The sequence below is a fragment of the Micromys minutus genome (assembly GCF_963924665.1).
Source record: "Micromys minutus genome assembly, chromosome: 4".
Taxonomy (NCBI): domain Eukaryota; kingdom Metazoa; phylum Chordata; class Mammalia; order Rodentia; family Muridae; genus Micromys; species Micromys minutus.
Genome location: NC_137973.1, coordinates 88,544,861 through 88,568,145, shown reverse-complemented (window position 1 = coordinate 88,568,145; position 23,285 = coordinate 88,544,861). Strand labels below are relative to the sequence as shown.

Sequence of the window (23,285 nt, the reverse complement as noted above, 5' to 3'; positions counted from 1 at the left end):
TGAGTTTCGTCCTTCTTGACAAATAACAACTGTTGGACAGTCTTGGTGTTTTTTCCATTCTTCTGTGCTATTTTACATGTGAACCTTCATGCACATATAAGGAGTGTTTGCAATTGTTTCTTTGGATAGATATTGCCCTCACTAATGTAAAAACTTCCCTGAAGATAAAAACTTTGTTTTGACACCTATGGTGTCGAGTAGTTATGATCAAAGTCCTTGGAAAAAGGAAGCAGAAATATTTTGAGTTGAACACCAGCCTGTCCTTCACAATGACAATTCATTTCAAAATTTTAAAATACCTTTGACTTTATCTATGTCTTCCCAGACATAGCTGCCTGGCGTGTGATGTTGCCTGCAATAAATAACCCAGATAGTAGCATATAATTGGGAGTCTCATAAGTGAATAGTGAATGAGCAGAATGTTGAAACTCTAATATAGTGGTCTCTGTGACCACCATGGCCAGCAGAGTAATGATCTGTGGGAAACAAGAAAGCAGTTCAGTTCAGAATGAGTAAGTACTTCCTAATGTTGGTTCAAACTTTGGGAGTCTGACCCTGAGATGCTTATTTTAGGTATATTTAAACAAAGCACAATTTGGTGAAAACTTCCCAGGTGATAATTAACTCAATCCCATGTACACAATAAAGCAAAAATAAATCTCTTTGAAGAACAAAGTAAGTTAAATGAAGATCAGATATTCTACAACAAAACTCTTTGTAAAGTTGACACCTTCCACATAGATGGGCTCTCTAGACCGACTGAGAAGAAAAAGTTTATAATAAAGGTCTGGAGGAGGGCCCAGTGTAGTCTTAGCCACAAAGATCTCACAAAGGTAATCAGGCTATTAACATCTTCTCACAGATCTGGGTGGATGACAGGCTATGTGCTCCTTTCTTTGAAGGAACAACCCTGTGTATTTAACATTCCAGGTTCCCCTAGCCCTTATTTATGAGTAAAAAGACCTCCTTGCTTCCCATCCTCTAATTAGCAGAATCAAGTCCAAATTATAATTCTAATTATCTCTGAAGCATGTGAATCTTAAGGATAATATGCAATACTCAGTGCTCCACTGGCAACTTTGAGAACTGTTGTGTTCTGACTACACATTGTCTCAAAATTTATCTATAACCACTGCAGTGAGATATAATTTACAGACATTTACAACTCGGCAAATTTTTTAGCAGACTCACAATGTTCTATAAACATCATCATAACCTAACTTTAGACCATTTCCATCACCCTTAAAATAAATCCTAAATCTTTGTCAATCTTCTCTACTTTCTGTCTATAAACTTACCAGTTTTGGAGATTGAATATGAGTGTAATCTATGATATGTGGGTTTTTGTGACTTGCACCTTTCAAAGTTCGTCTATTTTGAAGCACATTTCAACACTTCACTCACTGTTTCTGCCAAATAACATCCATAATGTGGGAGGGCAACTTTTTCCTTCCTATGCAGTCACTGAAGTAGGATTGGCTGCTGTGAATAATATATTCATGACTATTTGTGTGCACATGTGGTTTTATTCTACAGAATAGGTCTAGAGGTGTGTTGGTAATATAAAGGTCCTGTTTCCAAATGGATAGACTTATACCCATTTCCAAACAGTGTACATTTGATCAATGCTTCCATACCCTCCCCACTGCTTTGGTGGCATTAAAATTAACTTCACAAAATTGTGGTTTTACAGCTTCAAGAGCCTTATGAAAGTTCCCCCAACTAACGCTGAGTTTATCCACTGTCTTCAAGTCTATAGGGAAGTTAAAGATGTTGGTATACCTGGATATGTCAAAAAACAGGATAGAAACGGTTGACATGGATATTTCTGGATGTGAAGCCCTCGAGGACCTCTTACTATCATCCAATATGTTACAACAGCTGCCTGACTCAATAGGTGAGGATGGAACATTTTGTCATAAGTAATTATGTCAAGTGTACGGTTTTCCTTTTTGGCAGCATAACTTGTTTATGCATGTAGGTAAGATACTACTAGCCTGACATTAAGGAATTAACAAATTTACCATGCAAAATCACAAAACGGTATATAAGATGAACAGTTAACTTTAGCTGCCAGATTCAACTCTCTTCTGAGTAAATTGGTATGTCTAAAATTATCAAATGTCCTGAATTGCACACTGTTGTCATGAGAAGTAAAAGTTGTTTGGTGATTGTGGGTATATTTTAACATTGGAATGACTGGTAAATAAGACAAAAATGTGTGACTATAAATTAGATTCTTAGTTCCTTTATTTTTAAAAGACACGTTGTCCTTAATATGTTGTAAGATGCTTATAGTAAATATAACATGCACACTAGGGTTTTTTTTATGAATTTTAGGAGTAATGTTATAAAAGACTAAATGAGTAATTCTTTTGTATTCTTCCTATTATTTTTTTTAGATGTCTCAGGTAGGAGAATAAACATCAATTCACTTAACGTTGAAATGGAGGTTTTAACCTATTTGCAGTACATGTTCCATGTATTCAACAACTTGCTAATGTTTCTGGATGTGAAGTTACAGACTAAGAAGCCCGATGGGAAGAAAACTTGATGACAGTGCAGTTTTCCTGCTCCCTTCTGTATTTCATTACCACTTTAGCCATTTCTTCAGGCTGATGGAGAACACCGGTTTTCACAAAATCACACTAGTTTTTCTCATAAACTGGCTGACTTTTTATTTATATAACCAACACATTTCAAACAGCATCTCTCCAACCGTCAGATGGAACAGAAATTTTCACTAAACCTCTCATTGCCCAGCTGCATGTCATGAGGTTGTGGTGCAGTGAGGACATTGGGCTCTGATCTGAATGTTAGTCGCCTTAGATGAGACTTGTGAACAGATGAGCGCAGGAGGAGCTGGGTGTCGCCTGATCACACAGCAGCATGGCAGTATGTGGCTATACCCTCAACACCACTCCATACAACTAAAAATGCATAGGCAAATATATATTCTCAGTGCTGAAGCTGTATATCTGGCCTCTAAGAAGAATAAATATTTATGTGATAATAAAAAAGTCCACAAGTGTGTGGAAAAATGAAGTTAAATAAGCATGTTTTAAAAATGAAAATGTGTCCACTTTTTTAAAAAAAGATAAAATGTATACCTTGTAAGGTACCAGAGGACGGAAAGTTGAAAATAAGCCATACAGAAGACAAAAGAAAAGAAATTAAAGTAATCACAGAATTAAAAACAATAGGATCATGTGTCATAAATCACAGCAAAAGCAGCCTAGAAACACTAGTTACTCACTGAACTGTCCTTTGTATTTCAGTAAAATTTCAGAGGAAATTATATCTGTGTATCTGCTCAAAGCCTGATTATAGACACAGACCAGCCTTCCTTGGGGAGGTCCCCTCTTGACCAACAAACATGAAAGCTTTGTTTTAAGTCTCATTGTAGCTGAGAAGCTATAATGTTGCAACACACACACCACAGACACCAACTGGATGGCAATTAGAACATGAGTTATCTAATAAGCCACCACAAATTTTAAAAATAATAGTAGGGATTTCCATAAAATTAATAAAATAAAACACAGCTAAAACAAAATTGCCATTTGTTTTGAGTCCTGTAGCTGAGAGTTGGCAAAAGGGAAAAAAAAAAAAGCCTTCTGTGCATTGTTCCCTCCGTGTGCTGCTCCCTCAAAGAACAAAATGACCTCTATTCCTCTTTTTCACTATTTTGAGTTTTTTAAATGTCTTTAAACAGCAAGGGAAATCAGTAAAGGAGACACATAATTTTTTATTTTTCAAACTATGATCACTTAGTAATTAGAGCACAGGTTTTACAGTCAAGATTTCTGAGTTCAAATTGCTTGCCAGCTGTGTGACCTTCAAAAAGACAAGTATCTCTCTTTGCTCCATTTGCTCATCACCGTGTGGAAGTGACCATGAGCTCATTTTGAGAAGCTCACTAGTTAATATAATGTTACCAGAAAGGTTGTGACATAGAACTTAGACTTGGGGAGTACACAGACATTTGCTTTCAAAGAACTATTACAATGTGTACAAATGCCAGATAAATGTCTGCTTTAATTAAAAAGCTATTTAAATGTTTGATGTATTCATGTTAATTATGTATCTATACAAGAATATCTACAATCACAATGATAGTCCTTCTAATACTTTTTGCCACTATTTCAAAGTCATGAGCATATAAAAAGATAGAAATCACAGGGTGAGCAAACACAGGGGAGGAAGAAGACACAAGCCTTGGTGAAGATAATGGTTGGCCCACAATCAGAGTCCTACCAAGGCTCTGAATCAGTCCAGATTAAATCCTTGGGTAGTGCCTGAGCAGCAGAATGGCTTTGTGAATATAAATCACAAACTCCAGCAGAGCCAAAAGTCCTGGATGGCCTCTGCTGCAAAGATCCATATGAGAGCTTTGTCTCCAATCTGCACAGAAAACATTTGCCTGAGTCCAAACCTGCCTCAAATTTCCCTCATAATTGCTTCATACCAGAGGCCTCCGGTCTTCTGGAAACGCATGTGGTGGCCTAGTTTCCTGGTCTCTGCTCAGCTTTCTGCCATTCACCCTCAGCTTCTTTTGACCTAGCACTGAGGTAAAGAAGCTCAACAACACTCCCGTCGCTCCACTGGTCAGCTAGAGCACAACAATCTCATTATGGGCTGTGAGCTACAAAATATTCTACTGTGATTCATGACCCTACTCATAAACAAGCTTTGAAGTTCTTTTACATCCCAGAGCCGATGTTTCAAAACACATGCTGGGGGAGCTAAAATGATTCAGATACCTTTTGGACAGAGATGAATGGGCCAGTAGATGTTCGGACTGGTACGATAAATTTGCACTGTGTGAATGTCATGTTTCCCACCTGCTATTGTTTTCAAGCTGATGAATTAAGCTCCCATGTTGCAGGTATTTTGTTATAGGAACCTGACAGCCAGGACTCTCCTTTTCACCTGCCTCTGAAGAAAATGCAACTGCATTGAAATCTCAAGTCACCCACAGATTTACTTCTGATTTCATGTGACTTCTGACTTTTAAAAAACTATCAGAATACTAAAAGGGACAACATGACCTGACACCATGTCCACAAAGCATTAATGTCATGGGATGCTCAACACTGTTATATGTATTAGGACATACAAACACAGGATGGTTTCAGAGGATCACATTTTCATATTACTATGTCAAAAAATTCTAGAAAAACTGTGTTAAAGAAAATGGTTTAATTTTCTTAAAGTTGGCATTTCTCGAAAGACATTTGACCATGAATTTAACACTTCTATGACAAATTTTCTGTAGGACATGGTAGTCTACAGCATATATAGGTAGCTTCCATATAAAGCAAAAGTTAGCCCAGTACTAATGTTCTGTCTTTGGGTTTTGCTATTTAAGCCACATTGATTTACAGGCTGTATAATGGCTGGGTAAGAGAGGTGATTTTGCCAAAAGTGGCTCTTTTCCCATTACTGTGTGGTGATTGCACATTAAGGTGATAGGCAAGCAAGCTATAAAAAGTGTGGAGTACATAGATCAGACAGTGAAAAATAAGAACTTATGGAGCTAAGGTGATGGCTCAGTGGTAAAGTACTTGACAGACAAGTGGGGACTAGGCTTTAGATCCCAAGCACCCAGAGAGATGGTAGTCCACTTATAATCTGAGCCTCAGAAGGTAGAGAAAGAGAATCCTAGATCAAGCCTGCAAGCCAGGTAAGTAGAATCAGCCGAGTCTAGGTAAAACAGAGATAACTGCTCTCAACAAAGAAAGAAGGTATGAGAACAATCCTAGAAGACTCCAGACCACGTGCATGCACACATGCAAACACACATACACAAAAGCACATACACATGAAAAAAATAATTCTAACATTAATTCCTGGCCAGCTTGATGTGACACATTAAAAGTTACACTATTTTGTCCAAACACTGGTCAAGTTTAACATTTCTGGAATCCCAGAGAACATGGCTTATGTGTGGTCATTTTCCAAGTCTGTAATCATAAGAACTTCACTGCAGGGATTTCCTCACCTCTTGTTGGCTGTTATACTCCATTTAGATCTGTTTCCAGTCTATAACGCAAGAAAATTAGTTATTGGTGCTTAGAAATTAATTCAATATTAAATCTCAGCTAACTTGAAATGTTTCTACTAGTTCATTTGCAGAAAAACAGGAAAAGGAGATGAAGGTATATCTCTTGACTAGTGTGTAGACTTTGGTTTATTTATTTGTCTGCTCTGATGTTATTTACTCCCATCAACATGTGAATTTTTAAAACGAAAACCCAAAGCCAGTCTGTGTCTGCTTGTGTGTGGTATAGGCAGAACATGGCCAATCACATCATGTATGGACCATGACCGATCCACTGACTTCTTCTATGCCATTTCCTGCTCTGAGGTGTTAGTTAAATTCTTCTCTGTTTCAGGATTGCTGAAAAAGTTGACAACTCTAAAAGTAGATGACAATCAACTTACAATGCTACCCAACACAATCGGAAAGTAAGTATCCAAACCAGCCTGTCAGCCTGGATGTGACCAGAAATAGCAAAACATAGCCTCAGATTCTTCATTTAGACTGTATTTCACTCAGTTGGTGTTTGTATACATCCTTATACATACTTTATATCTGACCACTGAATCAGCTACTGCCATAATGCATAATGAAAAATAGTCAATCATGAACCTTTCTCGAGCAAGTGATTATCAGATCTACAATTACACTGTTAAAGATATTCCTCAGAAAGTATCAATCTGATACTTTTTTTAACTGAGTGGCAGATACAAATTCAGTTAAATGTTTCTTGTAAAAGGAAATCAAGTGTTTAATTCTTTGTAATAAGTATATATTGAAATTATGTTCTAATAATTTTGTATATATAGAAGCTTGATATATTTTTAGATATCAAAGAGAGAGTCATTTGCTTATCCAGAATTAACAAAAAACAAAAAACAAAAATCAAAAAAACATGGGCTGGATAGATGGCTTAGCAGTTAAGAACAGTGACTGCTCTTCCAGAGGTCTGGAGTTCAATTCCCAGCAATGGCTCACAACTGTCTGTAATGTGAGATCTGATGCCCTCTCTGGTGTGTCCAAAGATGGCAACACTGTATTTACATACATAAAGTAAATAAATCTTTGAAAAAAATCTTGAAGATAAAAATTTCAACATTGCCTTAATGAACATAGTGTACATTTTTATTAACTAATTTGAATGAAAATTGGTAATAGCACTTAGTTTACAATACATTGTGGACTGTGTATATTCTATGTTTCACCAAAGTGATTTTATTGACAATGTATAATATGAGATATCAGAACAAGCCATCTCCAGCCTGGTGTCATGTAGGTTCATTCCTGCAAGGCCATTCCATTAGGTTTGCCCACTTGGTCCTGGTGTGGTATATATAAGCCCTTTCACATGACATAATTCAATATACTCAAAGGAAAAAATGTTCAGTTTAAAAAAAAAAAAGCTGTGTTTATGTATTTATTACTATTAAGGATACTTAACAGAGCCACCACCACTAAAGGATAAATGGTGGATTTGTCCCTGCCTTTTCTCATTCTATCTGCCCTCTGCAAAGTTGATAAGCAACCATTTGGAAAATTTTACCTGTAAAGTATGAACAATTTAAAAGTTTAAATTTATACATTCTATTTTGAAGACCAATAAAAGCCTCAACCACTGAAATATCCAGATTTTCTAGGATGCTTCTGTAGTTATTTTCATTTTCCCCAACAGAGAGAAATGTGGTTCTTTGGTGTTGAACAAAAGCAAATTTCCTTATCAGTCTGATTTTCTTCAAAATTCACTTACCAATTATACACTTAGGCACTGATCTTTCTTCACTGGGTCAAACTCAAGGGAATTGAATTCAAAATCATTTATCACCACAAAGGCTGTGATTGGCATTTTGTCTGTCAGTTTGCATTTTGTATACAAACTAATTTCTTGGTTTTTTTTTTTAAGACTAAATTAAGAGATTGGGGTAAGACAAGCGTGGGCACAGGAGAACTGCTTTCTCAGCAGAAAAAGATGCCTGGCTTTAGTATCCCAGAGAAGTAACTACTGCTCATAGACATGGTTCTCAGCTTCTATTGGCCTATTCCCTGAGGAATAAGCTAGGTTCTAGAGTCTGGTTTAATCTGAGACATACTTAGGACCAGTTCCTATCCAAGGTGGCAGTCCATGCCCCAAGTTTCTACACCTTCCCAGTGTAAGATTTGTCTCATGCTAGTTGGTCTAGGACTAGGCCTCTCTACCACCTTCCCAGCAGCCAGGTAGTGTTGCACAAAATCAACTAGAGTTGACCTTAGAGCTTAGTTGTCATAAGCATTTGGCCAGGTCCCTTGACATATAAATGAGGAGAAAGCTGAACTGGTCAAATGGTGACTCAATAAAGGTATTTATTCTACTATGTTCAAAGGGATCAGACCCATGATCACAAGTCAGCCATCAGCTTTCAGGTTTATTGATAGATAGTAAATATAGCAATACAATATCTACAAAAAATACCAAAAATATAGAGCATTGAGTCTCCAGGGTGAAACTGCAGGTTCTTATGAAATTCTCAGATGCCACAAAGCCAGAAGAAATGTATGTGCTGGATGAAAGAAGCAATATCTAAGAGTTGAGAAGGGCAGGTCCCTCCTTAAAGGAGACTTGGTGCTTTAACTGATTGTGACCAGCATTACCCTTGATTACCATGGACTGTGCAGACACAGGGATTCACTCTCAGGCTATTGTAACCAGTTGGTAAAATGTTCTTAGACCCAGGCACCACCTCTAGTCATGCTGACAAGGCAATGACCATAAAAAAGTCTAATTTATGATGAAAGGATAAAAGTGCTGTCCTAAAAAAATGTGTTATGAGGAGTATGTGAAGTAAAGATTCACAGGTAGCTAAGAAAGCAGAATACCCATAAGTCCATGGTCACAGGCTTGTGCCCTCTAGTGTATATCCCCAGTGCCACTTCCAGGTTCTGCTGTCACATGACACTCTTCCTACTACACACCTCAGGAAAGTAAAACACTAGCATATAAAACATAACTTACCATTATCCACTCCAGTCCTAGACTCTTTCTCTGGTGTCAGAGTAAGTACCATGTGCAGTAGCCACTTGTGCTGGTCAATCATTATGAGGAAATAAACTTAAAGGAGGAAGTTTGGTTTGGCTGACGGCATCAGTGGGTTCAATGTGGGACCATCCCATAGATCTGTTGTTCTGATCCTGTGATGCAACAGAACACCGTGAGAGGCCGAAAAAGCAAAGCTGCTTAATTCACAGTAGCTCAGAAGCAGAGTGAGAGGAAGGGAAAGGGGACAACATACTCTTGAATATTCCCTACATGGACCTACCTTCTAGAGCTTCTGCCACCTCAGTCACCCCTTCGGCTACAGATCCATCCATTTATAAATCTCTTTATAGGGTTAGAACCCCCATGATCCAGCTGCTTCCCAGAGCTCTACCACTAAAACACTACACAAGGGATCCAGCCTTCAGCGATTTGGAGGAACATTTCACATCCAACCATAAATGCCATCCTCCTTGCCTCCCTGGGATACAGAATGTAGGCTTTGCCCCACGACTTCCTGTAGATCTATAGGCAGTTAGTAGCTTCTGGGGAAGGAAGAGACATCACTGTCAGTGTCAGCTTCTGGTAAGCTGACCACACTCCTGTAATGACGGGGTTACCCATCCTTCTGTAGGCAATCCCTAATTAAACTCCAAAGAAATCAGAGGGAGAGAATGAAAAAGTGCAGGTTTTATTGATACAGATTTTATGCCAGTTACTAGAGAAACTGCCAGTTAATATTGTAATGTTAAGAACTCTCTTGATAAAATACATAGACACAGGTTACACTGACCTGATTATGACACCTGACATACATCAGCCCTTCAGCTATTTGTACTTCTAGGTTTCCCTTACTCTCAACTTCTACTGAGACAAACTTTGTTGGACTCCTTGGTCCTGTCTTATATGTTACCTGGAATAGTCTTTACTACTCTTCCTAAGACTTACTGTAAGTCCATGCCTTTAAGCTGCAATATCCATCATAGACTCCTGGGAATCATGTTTAATAGACAAGATCAAATCTAATAGGAATAATACACGAGAGCTTAAAGTTCTGTGCCAATCCTAGATGTCCAGGAGACACTTGATTCACAGACAGACCTGTGTATCAAGGTTCTAGATCTGAGTTTAAACATCACCTGCTTATGATTCCCTTATTCTTCTTGCTGAAACATCCACCACAAAATGTTCTTTCTCCCTGTGGTTCCTTCATGGAAATGCTGCCAAGCCTGGCTTTTATATTCCATTCCTCACAGTTTATTACAGCTTATTTTATACATTATCTTACTCTTCAATTCCAACTCATAAACTGTATAATGAATCTCAATTAAGGTAGTTTTTAAATCCCAGATCCAAAATTGTATAAAGCTTCTACAAATGATGGTGCCTAATTTGCTTTTGGTAAATTGTTTCTCTGGGGTTCTCTGTGGATCTGTGCTTGTTGTTAAGAGGTAGGAAGTATCAGGCTGAAAGGGTGGGTAATGGATGTGTCTTTCTATTTAGAACTCTAATGTTCTGACTTTTTGCTAATTGCCTTGACTCAGAATGAAAATACAAAATGAAAAATGGGGAAATTATGCAATTGAAGTGGGTGCTAGGTTAACACACACTTCATTTTCTTTTCGCTAAAATTGGTAACTCTCTTAAAAATGTGAAAGATACTTACCAGAGATAAATGGGACCACTTAATTCAAAGGTTGATGGCTGGGTTTACAGGGGCAGAGGTTGAGAATTCCATCACAACAACTCATTTTTCAGAGTTTTTCTTTTTTTTTTTAGTGTTATTATATTCCTTTGATTATTGTTTCAGGGAAGAAATAAGAAAAGTATCAGTAGATTGGACTAACCCCTCTAAAACTAAATTGAAAATCAGTACTGACTATAACAGGAATAAAACAATGGCACTCCTTCTCCAGGGATTTTGGTTTTTGTTTGGTTGGGGGGGTATTTGTTTTACATGGTTTGGTTTGGTTTGGTTTAGTTTTGGTTCAGGAAATTGTATTTACTTTGCATGTAAGTGTAATTTGGGGTTGGAGAAATGACTCAGTCAGTAAAATGACTGCCAGCCAAGCATGAAGATCTGACCTCATCCTTCCCAAGGAATATGCTCTGTTTTCCCTTGGGAATGTAGTGATGATGTATCTCTTCATCTCCTTGGAACAAAAGCCCCACTGAGGTCTGAAACAACACACAAACATTTTGTTGGTTGTAGAGTCTGTACCCGGCAATGCAATCTTTATCAGAGTTTTCTTCTTGGGGCTGGTTAGCAGCTGCTGTGCTATTATGGTCACTGTGACCTCTGCTTTGCCCATGGGAGTGTGAAGATGCTCTCTCATCAGTCTTTTGGCTGTATCTAATTTCATTACTTCCCAAAATCTCGATGTTCCAATCCCATGACATTGGGCAAGACAGAACATCAGCACACAAGTTTTGAAAGAAAATAATTATTCAATTTATAACATACACATATGGGTATGTGTATATGTATATGAAAGTGTGTGAGGTTGCAAATTCTTGTATGTCCACCTGCATGTGGAAGCCACAAGATAAGCTCAGGTGTTGTTTCTTAGGCATTGTCTGTCTGTCTGTCTGTCTGTCTGTCTGTCTGTCTGACACACACACACAAAGTCTTTCTTTGGCATGGAGTTTACTGAATAAACTGAGCTAGCTGATTGAAAACCCTAGGATTCTGTCTTCATGTCCCTTCTGCTGGACATAAAAATTCAAACCATCATGCCCAGCCTTTTTATATGGGTGTTGGAGCTCCTCATTCAGCTCCTCATGTTTGAATAATAAACACTTTACACACTGAGCTATCAACTCAGTCATCTAGACTGTTATAGAATCCCCAGGAATGAACTGTTCAGAGTCATGGAGCAACCAACAATCTCTTGACAAACAAGAACATGCATTTTATCACTGTGTGAACATAAGGAAAGCACTTCCTTTCATAAGCGAAATAGTAAACTTTTGAAGTTGAAGGAATACCCTCCAAAGTACTGATTAAAAGCATAGCCTATAAGGACATCGTCAAGAAAACAAAACGGCAACCAACAGAATGGGAAAAGATCTTTACCAACACCACATCAGATAGAGGCCTAATATCCAAGGTATATAAGGAACTCAAAAAGCTAGACACCAGAGAATCAAATAACCCTATTAAAAAATGGGGTACAGAGCTAAACAAAACGTTTTCAGTTGATGAACACCGAATGGCCGAGAAACATCTGAGGAAGTACTCAACATCCTTAGCCATCAGGGAAATGCAAATCAAAACAACCCTGAGATTCCACCTCACACCAGTCAGATTGGCCAAGATCCAAAACTCAGAGGACAGCAGATGCTGACGAGGCTGCCGAGAAAGAGGAACACTTCTCCACTGTTGGTGGGGTTGCAAGCTAATACAACCACTCTGGAAATCAGTCTGGCGATTCGTCAGAAAATTGGACATAGTACTACCTGAAGACCCAGCTATTCCACTTCTGGGCATATACCCCAGAGACACTTTAATACACAACAAAGATATATGCACCACAATGTTCATAGCGGCTCTATTTATAATAGCCAGAAGCTGGAAGGAACCCAGATGTCCTTCAGAAGATGAATGGATACAAAAATTGTGGTACATATACACAATGGAATACTACTCAGCCACCAGAAACAATGACTTAACCAAATTCTTAAGAAAATGGCTGCATCTAGAGAATATCATCCTGAGTGAGATAACCCAGTCACAAAAGAACAGACATAATATGCAGTCACTGATAGTGGGATGCTAACCCCAGAGGCTTGCACTCCCCCAGAAACAACTCACAAACTGTATTAAGTCCAAGAAATAAAGAAAACAAAACAAAACAAATAAAAAAATATTTAGAAAACAAGGAAACTTTAACTATTTCCATGTTGCATTTTGTTTTACATGTACTTTATGCTCATTGTAACTATTAAGTTTTCAAGGCATACTATCAAACCTTTAAAAAAATCAAGTACTGACTAAAAAATATATTCATATAGTTTTATGTAAAAATAATGTTAAAATCTGAAAAAGTACTGACAAAAATGTATAATTTTAAGCAAAAAATGTTTAAAATCTGTACATTTATTTTTGTTTTTTAAAAAAATTAAATTGTAGAGACTATTAAAAAAAAAACATAGCCTAGCAAACACTTTACACAGTAGACAGTTAGCTGGCCTTATCAGGAGTGTCTGCTGTACAACTTTGCATGTGTTGCATTCTGTGTGACTAGCAGCAACAGTAGGTCTGCCTACACCAGCATTACCACACACCGAAGTACAGTCATACTATGTGTTAGGGTGTCACCAAGCAACCAGGGTTCTGCTTTGTTTTGCTGCTTATTTTGTCTTGTTGTATCATTTTTTTTGTGTCCTAAGGGTCAGTTACATGGCTTCGGGCCTGGCAAACAAGAGCTTTGCAGTAGAGCCAACCACTGTCATAAATGTTGGGGTTCTGTAAACCACACCCCATAGTTACCTGACACTATAAAGGGGGCTACTTGCTCCCTCCTTCTCCCCCCTCGCTCTCCTGCTTTCTTGGTCTCTCACCCTTGCCCCCACCCTTGTCCCTCCTCTCTCCATTCTCTTCCCCCCTCTCTCTTCACGTGCTCATGGCTGGCCTCTACTTTTCTACTCTTCTATCTTCTCTCTCTCTCTCTGCCCCTACTACCCTCTTATCTCCCCTCCCCATGACCTGAATAAGCTCTATTCTATACTATGCCATCATGTGGCTGGTCCCTCATGGGGAGGGATTCCCAACATGGGTCCCCCAAAGGCATTCCCCTTACCCCCATGTCTTGCTATACCTCCACAGAACATATCCCCCCACTTTCATCTTTTTCCTAACACTGGTGTCAAAACCCAGAACATACCTTCATGTGTGTGTGTGTGCACACGCTCAAGTACACTCATGCGTGCATCATTAGTGCCGTACAGTAAATGCCATCTGCCACTCACTGAAAGATGGCTGCACTGCACTGCTGTGCTTGATTACAGGTCAAAGGTATTAGAGAAATTTGAAATGCACAAATTAGACATATTGCTCTTTACATTCATTCCCAGGTTATTGAGATAAACAAAAAAAGTGATCACACGGAATTCACTGGTGATGTTAAAATGCAAGAAAGTTTAAAGTGCAGAGGCTATAGTGATACTAGTGAAGCACATCTATCCCCCACTGCCCCCACAAGGCCATGGTGTCTTACAACTAAACTGAAATTGTACATACTCTCACATGCATGGGATATTTCTGTGGTTTTTACTGGTCAGACAATGTATTGTTTAGTATCATTTGGGAGCATGTAGAATTTAGTTTTTTTTTCTTAAAGGTTTGTCAGTCAGCAGAGTTATTTTCTCTGTTTTGCACTAAAAAGTGGTGGGGCAGTAGTTTGCATTCTGATGATAATTTTCTCATGCAATATGAAATGCTTTTTCACAGTCTTTCTTTTCAGCCCATCTAATTGGCTTCCTGGAGAGCAGAGAATGTGAAGGCTGTGGATGTGCTGGATGGGTGACAATGATGAATGTTGTCTGTGTTGTTGTGGAAAATGCTGGGATCTGAACTACTTCTAAAATGCACGGTCTCAGTTTGGCCAAACCCAACTCAGATGGGGATTTAGACCTGAAAATGAATAGGTTTCTTCCATTACTGAAGTCCAGTAAGGTCTTGTCGTTATTTAGAATCAGCCCTGCAACTTACCTAAGCCTAGTGGGAGCATGAAGGATGGATCTAAGACTTAATTCTCAGGCTAAATTAAGTGAAGTGACTTACAATATCTGAAATAAGAATAGTAGAAACCACATTCTTTCCCTATATGTAGAATTGGGATGTAAGGAAGGATAAGTGAGAAGGTAGAAGGGCCGTCTGAGAAAGGGAGGATGGGAAGAGCAAAGAGGGGTGACATACATGTATGAGCATGTCATGAGGAACCCATTATTGAATATAACTAGTGCACACTAAGAGACACATACTTAAAAGAATAGAACAAAGTTAACTAGTTGTCCCTCTTGCCATAAAGGGCTTGATGGGTTTTACTTCATTCCTGTTCACTTCCACCTTACAGACGTGGCTAAGCACTACTAGCACCTCTACTGTCCAGTTATAAAATTGACAGTTGAACAGATAGATACCTCTCTGCTGGCCATGAGTGAGGACTCCAGCCCAACTCCCTGACCGAACCTTGGTCTCTGACCTGGGCTAAACTAACACACTCACACCAAGTCTCTCTCTATTTCTCTCTCTCTCTCTCTCTCTCTCTCTCTCTCTCTCTCTCTCTCTCTCTCTCTCTCTCTCTCTCTCTCTCTTTCTCTCCAAAATATTTACAGATATACTAAATTCTACAGAGATATACTTAGTTTATGTGATTCCCACAAACTACTAACCAATTGTTGATAATGTACCAGCAGTTTTATTTCATGACATAGCCAAATTTAACTAAGTCAATTTCCCTTAACACCTGCATGTTTCAGGAGAAGATTGTTCAGGCTTTAATTCCTCAGTATTCTTTCTACCTTCTGCTGTGTAGTGTTAATGGAGTCTGACTTCTATGTACACTTATCCCTTATTGAACTTATATAGGTTGGGTGTTGCCCATTTTCATTCACTCAGCTCTCAAGAACCGCATTACTCTATTAAGAGTTAAAGATGAATTAAGACGAAACTCAAAATCATTTGTTCCTGTTTATTAGTAACTGCATTCATTATAGCTTCATTAGTCATAAATAGCATTGAAGTAGATTATCAGTTCTCTATGTGACATGTTCACATTCCTTCATCTGTTCATTCTGTAACTGAGGACGAGGAACACAGAATTATCTTTCAGGCCAGGAATCTCCCAAAGAATGAACTAGAGAACAAGAGGATGTGCCCAGAGCACATCTTCCAAAATGGGATAACAGCATTCCCGGACATTCTAGTTACTGGTGATGGGAAAGCTAATGACCCATGACCCCAACTCTTATTGGTATGTCTATGTGTGTTACATCTTGCTCTTGAAAGATTTGCAAGAGCTTTATTTTACACCTTCCTGGTCCCACAACGTATGTGTATTCAAGGAGCTGTTATAGGTGCAGTGTGGTCCCATCTATAACCACAGCATCAGAATCTTAATCTTGTCAGGTTGTCCTGGAGATGCACATGATACTGAAATTTAGGAAGCATTATGCTCCTTTTCACTTTTAACCTGGAAATTTATAGACATATATTTCTTTATAAATACTATTTGATCTGTTCTTTATACTTCTTTTTTATTATTACCAGTACTAACCTGATAAAATGTGATGACTGATTTTGTACAAGAACCTGTATTAAAACACTTTTAGTGACTTAAATCAGTTAATCATTAATAAGATAGGCTGGCATTATATGTTATGAGTTTAAATCCCAGAGGTCCTCTGCTACATATGTATCTGGAGTCCTGGATCCCTCCCTGTACTCTCCTTGGTTGGTGGTCTAGTCCCTGGGAACAATAGGTAGTCTAGACAGCTAGTATTGTTCTACCTATAGGTTTGCAATCCCCCTCTTCTCTTCCAGTCCTTCTGACAGCTCCCCCACCAGAGTCTCTGAACTCAGTCTGATGGCTGGCTCTAAGCATCCACATCTGCATTGGTCAGTTGCTGGCCAAACCTCCCAAGAAATAGCCATACCAGATTCCTGTCAGCAAGTGCCTCTTGGCAAAGGCAATAGTGGCAGGCTTGGTGTCTGTTTTAGTTAAAATCAGAAGACACAGATAAGGGCTCAGTCCCACAAGACTGCCCTTCAATCAGGGATCAATCACAAACCTTGACCAATCACTTGTAAATAGGGAGTTCTTAGAATTGCTTCCTTGGGTCCACTGTTTTGTTTTGTTTGTTTGATTTTGTTTTTTTTTTTTTTTTTTATAGAATAGCTCAGAGAAATTAGAAAATAGTTGTAAGTTATATTGCAATGGCACAGATGAGCAGCCACATGAGAAGGTGTGCAGGGAAAAGTGTTTTCAATGGACACAGACTCTAGTATCTCTTTGCCATACCTCCTTTCAATAGCTTCATATGGTCAGCAGTTACAAGCTCTATGAACCTTTTGACACTTTATTGAGTCTTTATTTTGTAAACATAATTGATTATGCCATGGGCCTTTGGTGATCAGATCAACTTTGGCTTTTCTTCATGCCCCAAAGGTCAGGAATAACTGGACATTCCAACCCTAAAATCACATGTTACCTTACATATTGCACACCTCTCTTGGAGCTATGCAAAAGTTTTCAGTCATAAGTCTTCTCATTCGTATACAAAAAGACACCTTGCTTTTAATCACATCAAGATTTTTTAAATTATTTTATTGAATAGTCTCTGTATTTACATTTCAAATATTTCCCCTCCCCCTCCCATTCCTGCTCCCCCTCCACTTCCTTCCATAAAGGTGCACCCTCTCCCAATCACCCTCTCCACCTCAGTGCCTTGGAATTCCCCTACACTGAGAAAATGTGCCTTCACTGGACCAAAGGCCTCTTCTCCCATTGATGCCAGACAATACTCTCCTCTGCTACATATGCAACTGGAGCCATAGATTGAAGAAAAGATCATTCAGAGGCTGCCTCACCTGTGGATCCACTCCATATGCAGCCACCAAACCTAGGCACTATTTCGGATATGAAGAAGTGCTTACTGGCAGGAACCAGACATGGATGCCTCCACAGAGGCTCTGCCAGAATCATACAGATACAGTTGAAGATGCTTGCAGCTAACCATCGGACTGAACACAGGAACCCCATTAAAGGCCTAGAGAAAGGACTGAATGAGCTGAAAGGGTTTGCAACCTCATGGGAAAAACAACATTATCAACCAACCAAACCCTCCATAATTCCCATGAACTAACACACCAAGATTTTTAGGAGTTCTGTGCTAAAAACTAGTTGTATATCAAAATATCAGACACATATCTCTCAGAATAAATTATAACTGGGGCAAGAGGAATGATCATGCATTTTGACACTGTGCATGACTTTTCAACAGAAACTTTTTTTAAGTCTGTTTGTTGTAAAATTAAATACTCTAGCAGAAAGTCATAAATGCATAACAAAATGGGAAAATAGTAAACTGATGTTTACTTAGTACACGGTCATTAAGAACAATGAGAATTAAAGATTCTTTTCGTTTTGTGGAAATTCATCAGGAAGACATTGACCAGGAAGTTTGATGCACATGATAAACATGCCAACATATTTTCTTAGCCTTGATGGATTACCATCATCCTTAAGAAGTTTGGATCTACCAGGTGTAATGTGCACATTTTAAATCCCAGCACTGGGAGACAGAGGCAGGTAGATCACTATAAGTTCAGGTCAGGCAGGACAGCCAGAGATATGAGAGAAACCCTGTATAAAAAAAAGAAAAGGAAAAGGAGGAGAAAGAGGAAGAGGAGAAAGAAGGAGGAGAGGAAGAGGAAGAATGAAAGAAGACAAAGTAGTAGTTGTTTCTGCTGCTGCTGCTGCTGCTGCTGCTGCTATTGTTGTTTGGATCCATTTCCAAACCAAATTCTCTGTGGTCTCATTGTCATGATATATCTGAGACAGACACTTCCTCACCAACATCACTTCTTCTGGGTTTGTAATATAGATTACATTGCCTTCATGAAGAGCCTCTGACAGCCTATCTAGGTTTCTAGAAAGGTATCAATATTCCTATGGGTCAGGAGAAAATACAGAGACAAAGGGTAGAGCAGATACTGAATGAAAAGCCATCCAGAGACTGCCACACCCGGGGATTCATCCCATATAGTCACCAAAACCAGACAATATTGTGGATGCCAAGACGTGCATGCTGCCAGGTGTCTGATATAGCTGTATCCTAAGAGGCTCTGCTAGAGCCTGAGAAATACAGAGTCCGATGCTCTCAACCAACCAATGGACTGAGAACAGGATCCCCAATGGGGGAGTTAGACAAATGACTAAAGGAGCTGAAGGGGTTTTCAACCCCACAGGAAGAACAATATCAACCAACCAGAACCCCTCCCCCCAACTCCCAGAGTCTAAACCACCAACCAAAGAGTACACATGGAGGAACCCATGGCTCCAGAAACATATGTAGCAGAGGATGGCCTTATTAGGAATCAAGGAGAGGAGAGGCTCTTGACATTGTGAAGGCTCAATACCCCAGTGTAGGGGAATGTTAGGGTGGGGAGACAAGAGGGAGTGGGAAAGTGGAGGAACATTCTCATAAAGGCATGGGGAGGAGCGATGGAATAGGAGGATTCCAGAGAGAGAAGTGGGAAAGGGGATAACATTTGAAATGTAACAAAATAGCCAATAAAAACCATCTTGTGGTTAATTATTGCTCCTGTAGATCTGTTCAACTACTGCAGTTACTTCCACAGTGCTACAAATTTCTTCTGCACTACACTCACTCATGTGTATGTAACCACATTTGTGGGGTAGTGCAAGCACATGTGCCCATGTGAAGACCAGGCCAATTCTGCTGTCTTTCCTCAGAAGCTGTGCACCACATGACTAAGTGTGAAGTGCTGGGACTAGGACAAAATGAGGAGTTATGCCCATTTGAAAACATCACCTTTTATAGTGTTTCAAATGCCCGTTGTGGAGAAGAGAAGGTTCATTACTTCAGGAGGCACCAAAACCCGAGCCATTGTGTAAAACTTGGTATATTCTATAATAGTATAACTTTATAATAGGCAGCATACACCTCCTGTCAAGTGGGATGATGGAGTCAAGCAAAATTTGTTATCATTGCTTCTGTCCCAGATTTGCTGCGTTATGTGGCTGACAGCCCTGGTCTCTGTAAGCCTCAATTTCCTCATCTTTAAAATGGTTTTTAAAGGTAGATACCTTATCCAGTTGTTAAAGGGGGAGCTATAAAGGAGTCTAGTCTCTAAGACACTTAGTAAAATCTGGAGCAGCTCACCCTTGGTTCTCTCTTGGTCTCTACTCTCCCTCACCTTCTGCACCTTCAGTTGCTCATTCCAAGCCTCCAGTTGTCAATGACACCTAAGTTGTAAACAAACTATCTTTTGTATTATTCTAAGGGTTGCAGATAAATGACAAATTCAGCCATGCATGTGATGGTATTTGATTCTTTCCACTGTACTTAATAACTAGATTGATTTACACACGATTGTGCCATCCTAGCTTAATAATATTTGGTTAATTTGGACATGTGGCTTTTTCAGACCTTTCTTGTCAGGTCACCTTTTAGAATGTCTAACACTGTGCTTTAACTTCTCAGCTTATCTTTATTAGAAGAATTTGACTGCAGCTGCAATGAGCTGGAGTCCCTCCCTCCCACCATTGGTTACCTGCACAGCCTGCGAACATTAGCGGTTGATGAGAATTTCCTCCCAGAGTTGCCCAGAGAAGTGAGAAGCAAGCATGTTTCTATCAATTAAGTGTCGATGAATCTGAAATTGCAGGATAGATTTATGAGTTGAACTGTGAAAATATGTGGGCATTGCCTATCTGTTTGTGTAGATGTATGCTAATTGATGTTTGAGTGATGAACTCCATATAATGTATTGACTAAATTTTGCATGTAAAGAATAGTAAAATATGCTAATCAATGCTAAGGGATGCAATTTTGGATCATTTATTTACTTTTAAGAATAGTTATACACAGCAGTCAGGAAAATTGCATCTCTACTTCTGAAGTAAAAGAGTAGGTTTTTATTATGTCTGAGAGGCTTCATGTTTCTTGTAACTATTTTAGTTTCTGGGTACATAAAGAGATTCTCTTAATTTTGTCTCTAAACTGGATTTTCTTTATTAATATACAGAAAATTTAAAGTGTATTTTCAATCTAAAACTTTCTACTACAAATTTCCACAATGATAGAATAATAACTATGCCATTATTTTAGAGTCAAACATTATTAGTATGAATGGCAAATGCCACATAATGTGACATAAAATTAGGTTTTCTGAGGAACTATCAAGAGTCTGATTGAATATGTGTGTTGTCTGGTTTTAAGCCCAATAGACTGGCAATCGTGTAGAAAAATAACATGATTTGTGAAAACCACGGGGCTACCAAATGTTTGAACATTTACATTATTAAGAAAACTATTTTAATATGTCAAAAAATATAAGATATACATTAACAGGTAACTGTCATATTAAAGGCACACACCACTGTAAAGAGCAATATTATAAAAGCATAAGGTAATAAGTACACCATGGTACATATATTAAGAGACATTAAAATAGGCAAAGGGATCTCTAGGCTAACGGTGATGGCACACTCCTACTGTCCCAGTGCCCAGGGGACAGATGCAAGAGGATCATGTTAAGTTCAATCGAGCCTAACAAATGTTGTGAGTTATTTGGGTTAGCATTTACTTCAGTGTGAGACATTGTCTGAGAGAGAGAGAGAGAGAGAGAGAGAGAGAGAGAGAGAGAGAGAGAGAGAGAGAGAGAGAGAGAGAGAGAGAGCTAAATTGTTTTGAAAACTAGAAAAACTAATATGCAGTAACAGTACTTTGTGATTCTTTTCTAAAATATACTTTTGTTAATTTGTTTGAGAATTCTGTACAAGAGACAGTACAACATTATAAACACCACTTCCCTTTGCTGCCTGCAGATTGGAAGCTGCAAGAATGTCACCGTCATGTCTCTACGTTCCAATAAGCTAGAATTTCTTCCTGAAGAAATTGGGCAGATGCAGAGACTGCGTGTCTTAAATCTAAGTGATAATAGGTATGTGAACTATTTGATATTTGAATTTGATAAATTATGAAGCCAGATGTGGTAGTACAGCCCTTTCATCACAACACCCACAAGGCTGAGACAGGCAAATCTCTGTGAGTTGTAGGCCAACCTAGTCTACATAGTGACAGGTAAGAAAATCTAGTCAACTCTGATTCAGTCACATGTTAGCCCCTTGCAGCAAGGATAGATAATACTTAGTCACATTCAGAGTAAGAGGGGCAAAAATAAATAAAGTCGAACCCTCTTTTTATGATATGTTATATTGATAGGTGCTAGAATCAAAATTTAACTGCAACTCATAGAGCCCTCATAGAGACCCTCCATTCATCCCCTTCTCCTCTGGGAGATAACAGCCCCCAGTATTCCCACACCCTGCTAGGGTATGTCCTCTGTCACTGAGGCCAGATAGGGCAGCCCTACTGGGAAGGGAAACCACAGTCAGTGTACATTTTAGGGAGAGCTTCCACTCCAGACTTTGGGGACCCACATAGAGACCAGCTGCACATCTGCTCCATATGTGTCAAGATCCTCTTTCAAGCCTATGTGTGGTTTTGGTTGTTGGCTCAGTCTCTGTGAGCTCCCAGGTGTCCAGGCTAATTGACTATGTTGGTCCTTCTGTGGGGCTCCCTTCCCCTTCAGAGTTTCCCATCCTTCCATAAATGCCCTGACATCCATTCAGTGTTTGACTGTGAGCATCTACAACTGCTTTCATCAGCTACTGGGTAGAGGAACTCTTAGACGACAGTTGTGCTAGGCTCTTGTCTGCAAACTTGAGTATCATTAGTAGTATCGTGGACTGGCTCTTGCCCATGGGATATGTTTCAAGTTAGGCTAGTTATTGGTTGGCCGTTCCTTCAATCTCTGCTCCATCTTTGTCCCAGCACTTCTTTTAGACAGGCCTAATTTGGGGTTGAAAGTTTTATGGGTGGGCTGGTGTTCTTATCCCTCCACGGTTGGTTCTGCCTGTCTACAGAGGGTGGCCTCTTAAGGTTTCATGTCCCCACTGTTAAGCATATTGGCTAAGGTCACCCTCATTGACTCCTGGGAGCCTCCCTTGTCCCAGGTCTCTGGGACTTCCTAAATACTCCTCCTACCCACTGAGATTCAGCAACTGCAGATTTCCATTCATTCTCCTGGCCCTCTGGATCACTCTCCTGTCTCTCCATACACCTGATAGAAGTATTGATATGTTGGTTATCCTAACCTAGCAAAACTAGTAGACTTCAGCACTTGCCATAGGTCAGACACATTTGTGGATGCTGAAGAAATATATATAAGGCATTGAGACTCACAAAGCCAGAAGTTAATAATACCTCATCAGGGGATAAAAATAAAGGATGTTAGTCATACTTATCCTGTAGTAGCTGCAACACAACCAAATTAGTGTTTTTAGATAATTAGTCCTTCAGTCAGTCAAGCTGGAGTGGGGATGGTCAGTGCATGGTGAAATATGGGGCCAAAGTTGACAGTGTCACAGAAAATGAGGTGCTTAGAGAAAGCATAACTGAGAAGTGCTATAGTAAGTAATG

General features: G+C 39.2%; 1 protein-coding gene across 1 annotated transcript in view; it reads left to right on the top strand.

The window, feature by feature from the left end:
• Positions 1 to 23,285, top strand: part of LRRC7 (leucine rich repeat containing 7) — a gene marked incomplete at both ends in the record, with an annotated part of 278,327 nt that overhangs the window by 168,290 nt on the left and 86,752 nt on the right. Inside the window, 4 exons of the mRNA XM_080916060.1 lie at positions 1,753 to 1,897; positions 6,399 to 6,471; positions 20,283 to 20,412; positions 21,629 to 21,744. Coding sequence (XP_080772186.1) covers positions 1,753 to 1,897; positions 6,399 to 6,471; positions 20,283 to 20,412; positions 21,629 to 21,744 — 464 coding nt within the window. The remainder of the gene's footprint in view (positions 1 to 1,752; positions 1,898 to 6,398; positions 6,472 to 20,282; positions 20,413 to 21,628; positions 21,745 to 23,285) is intronic.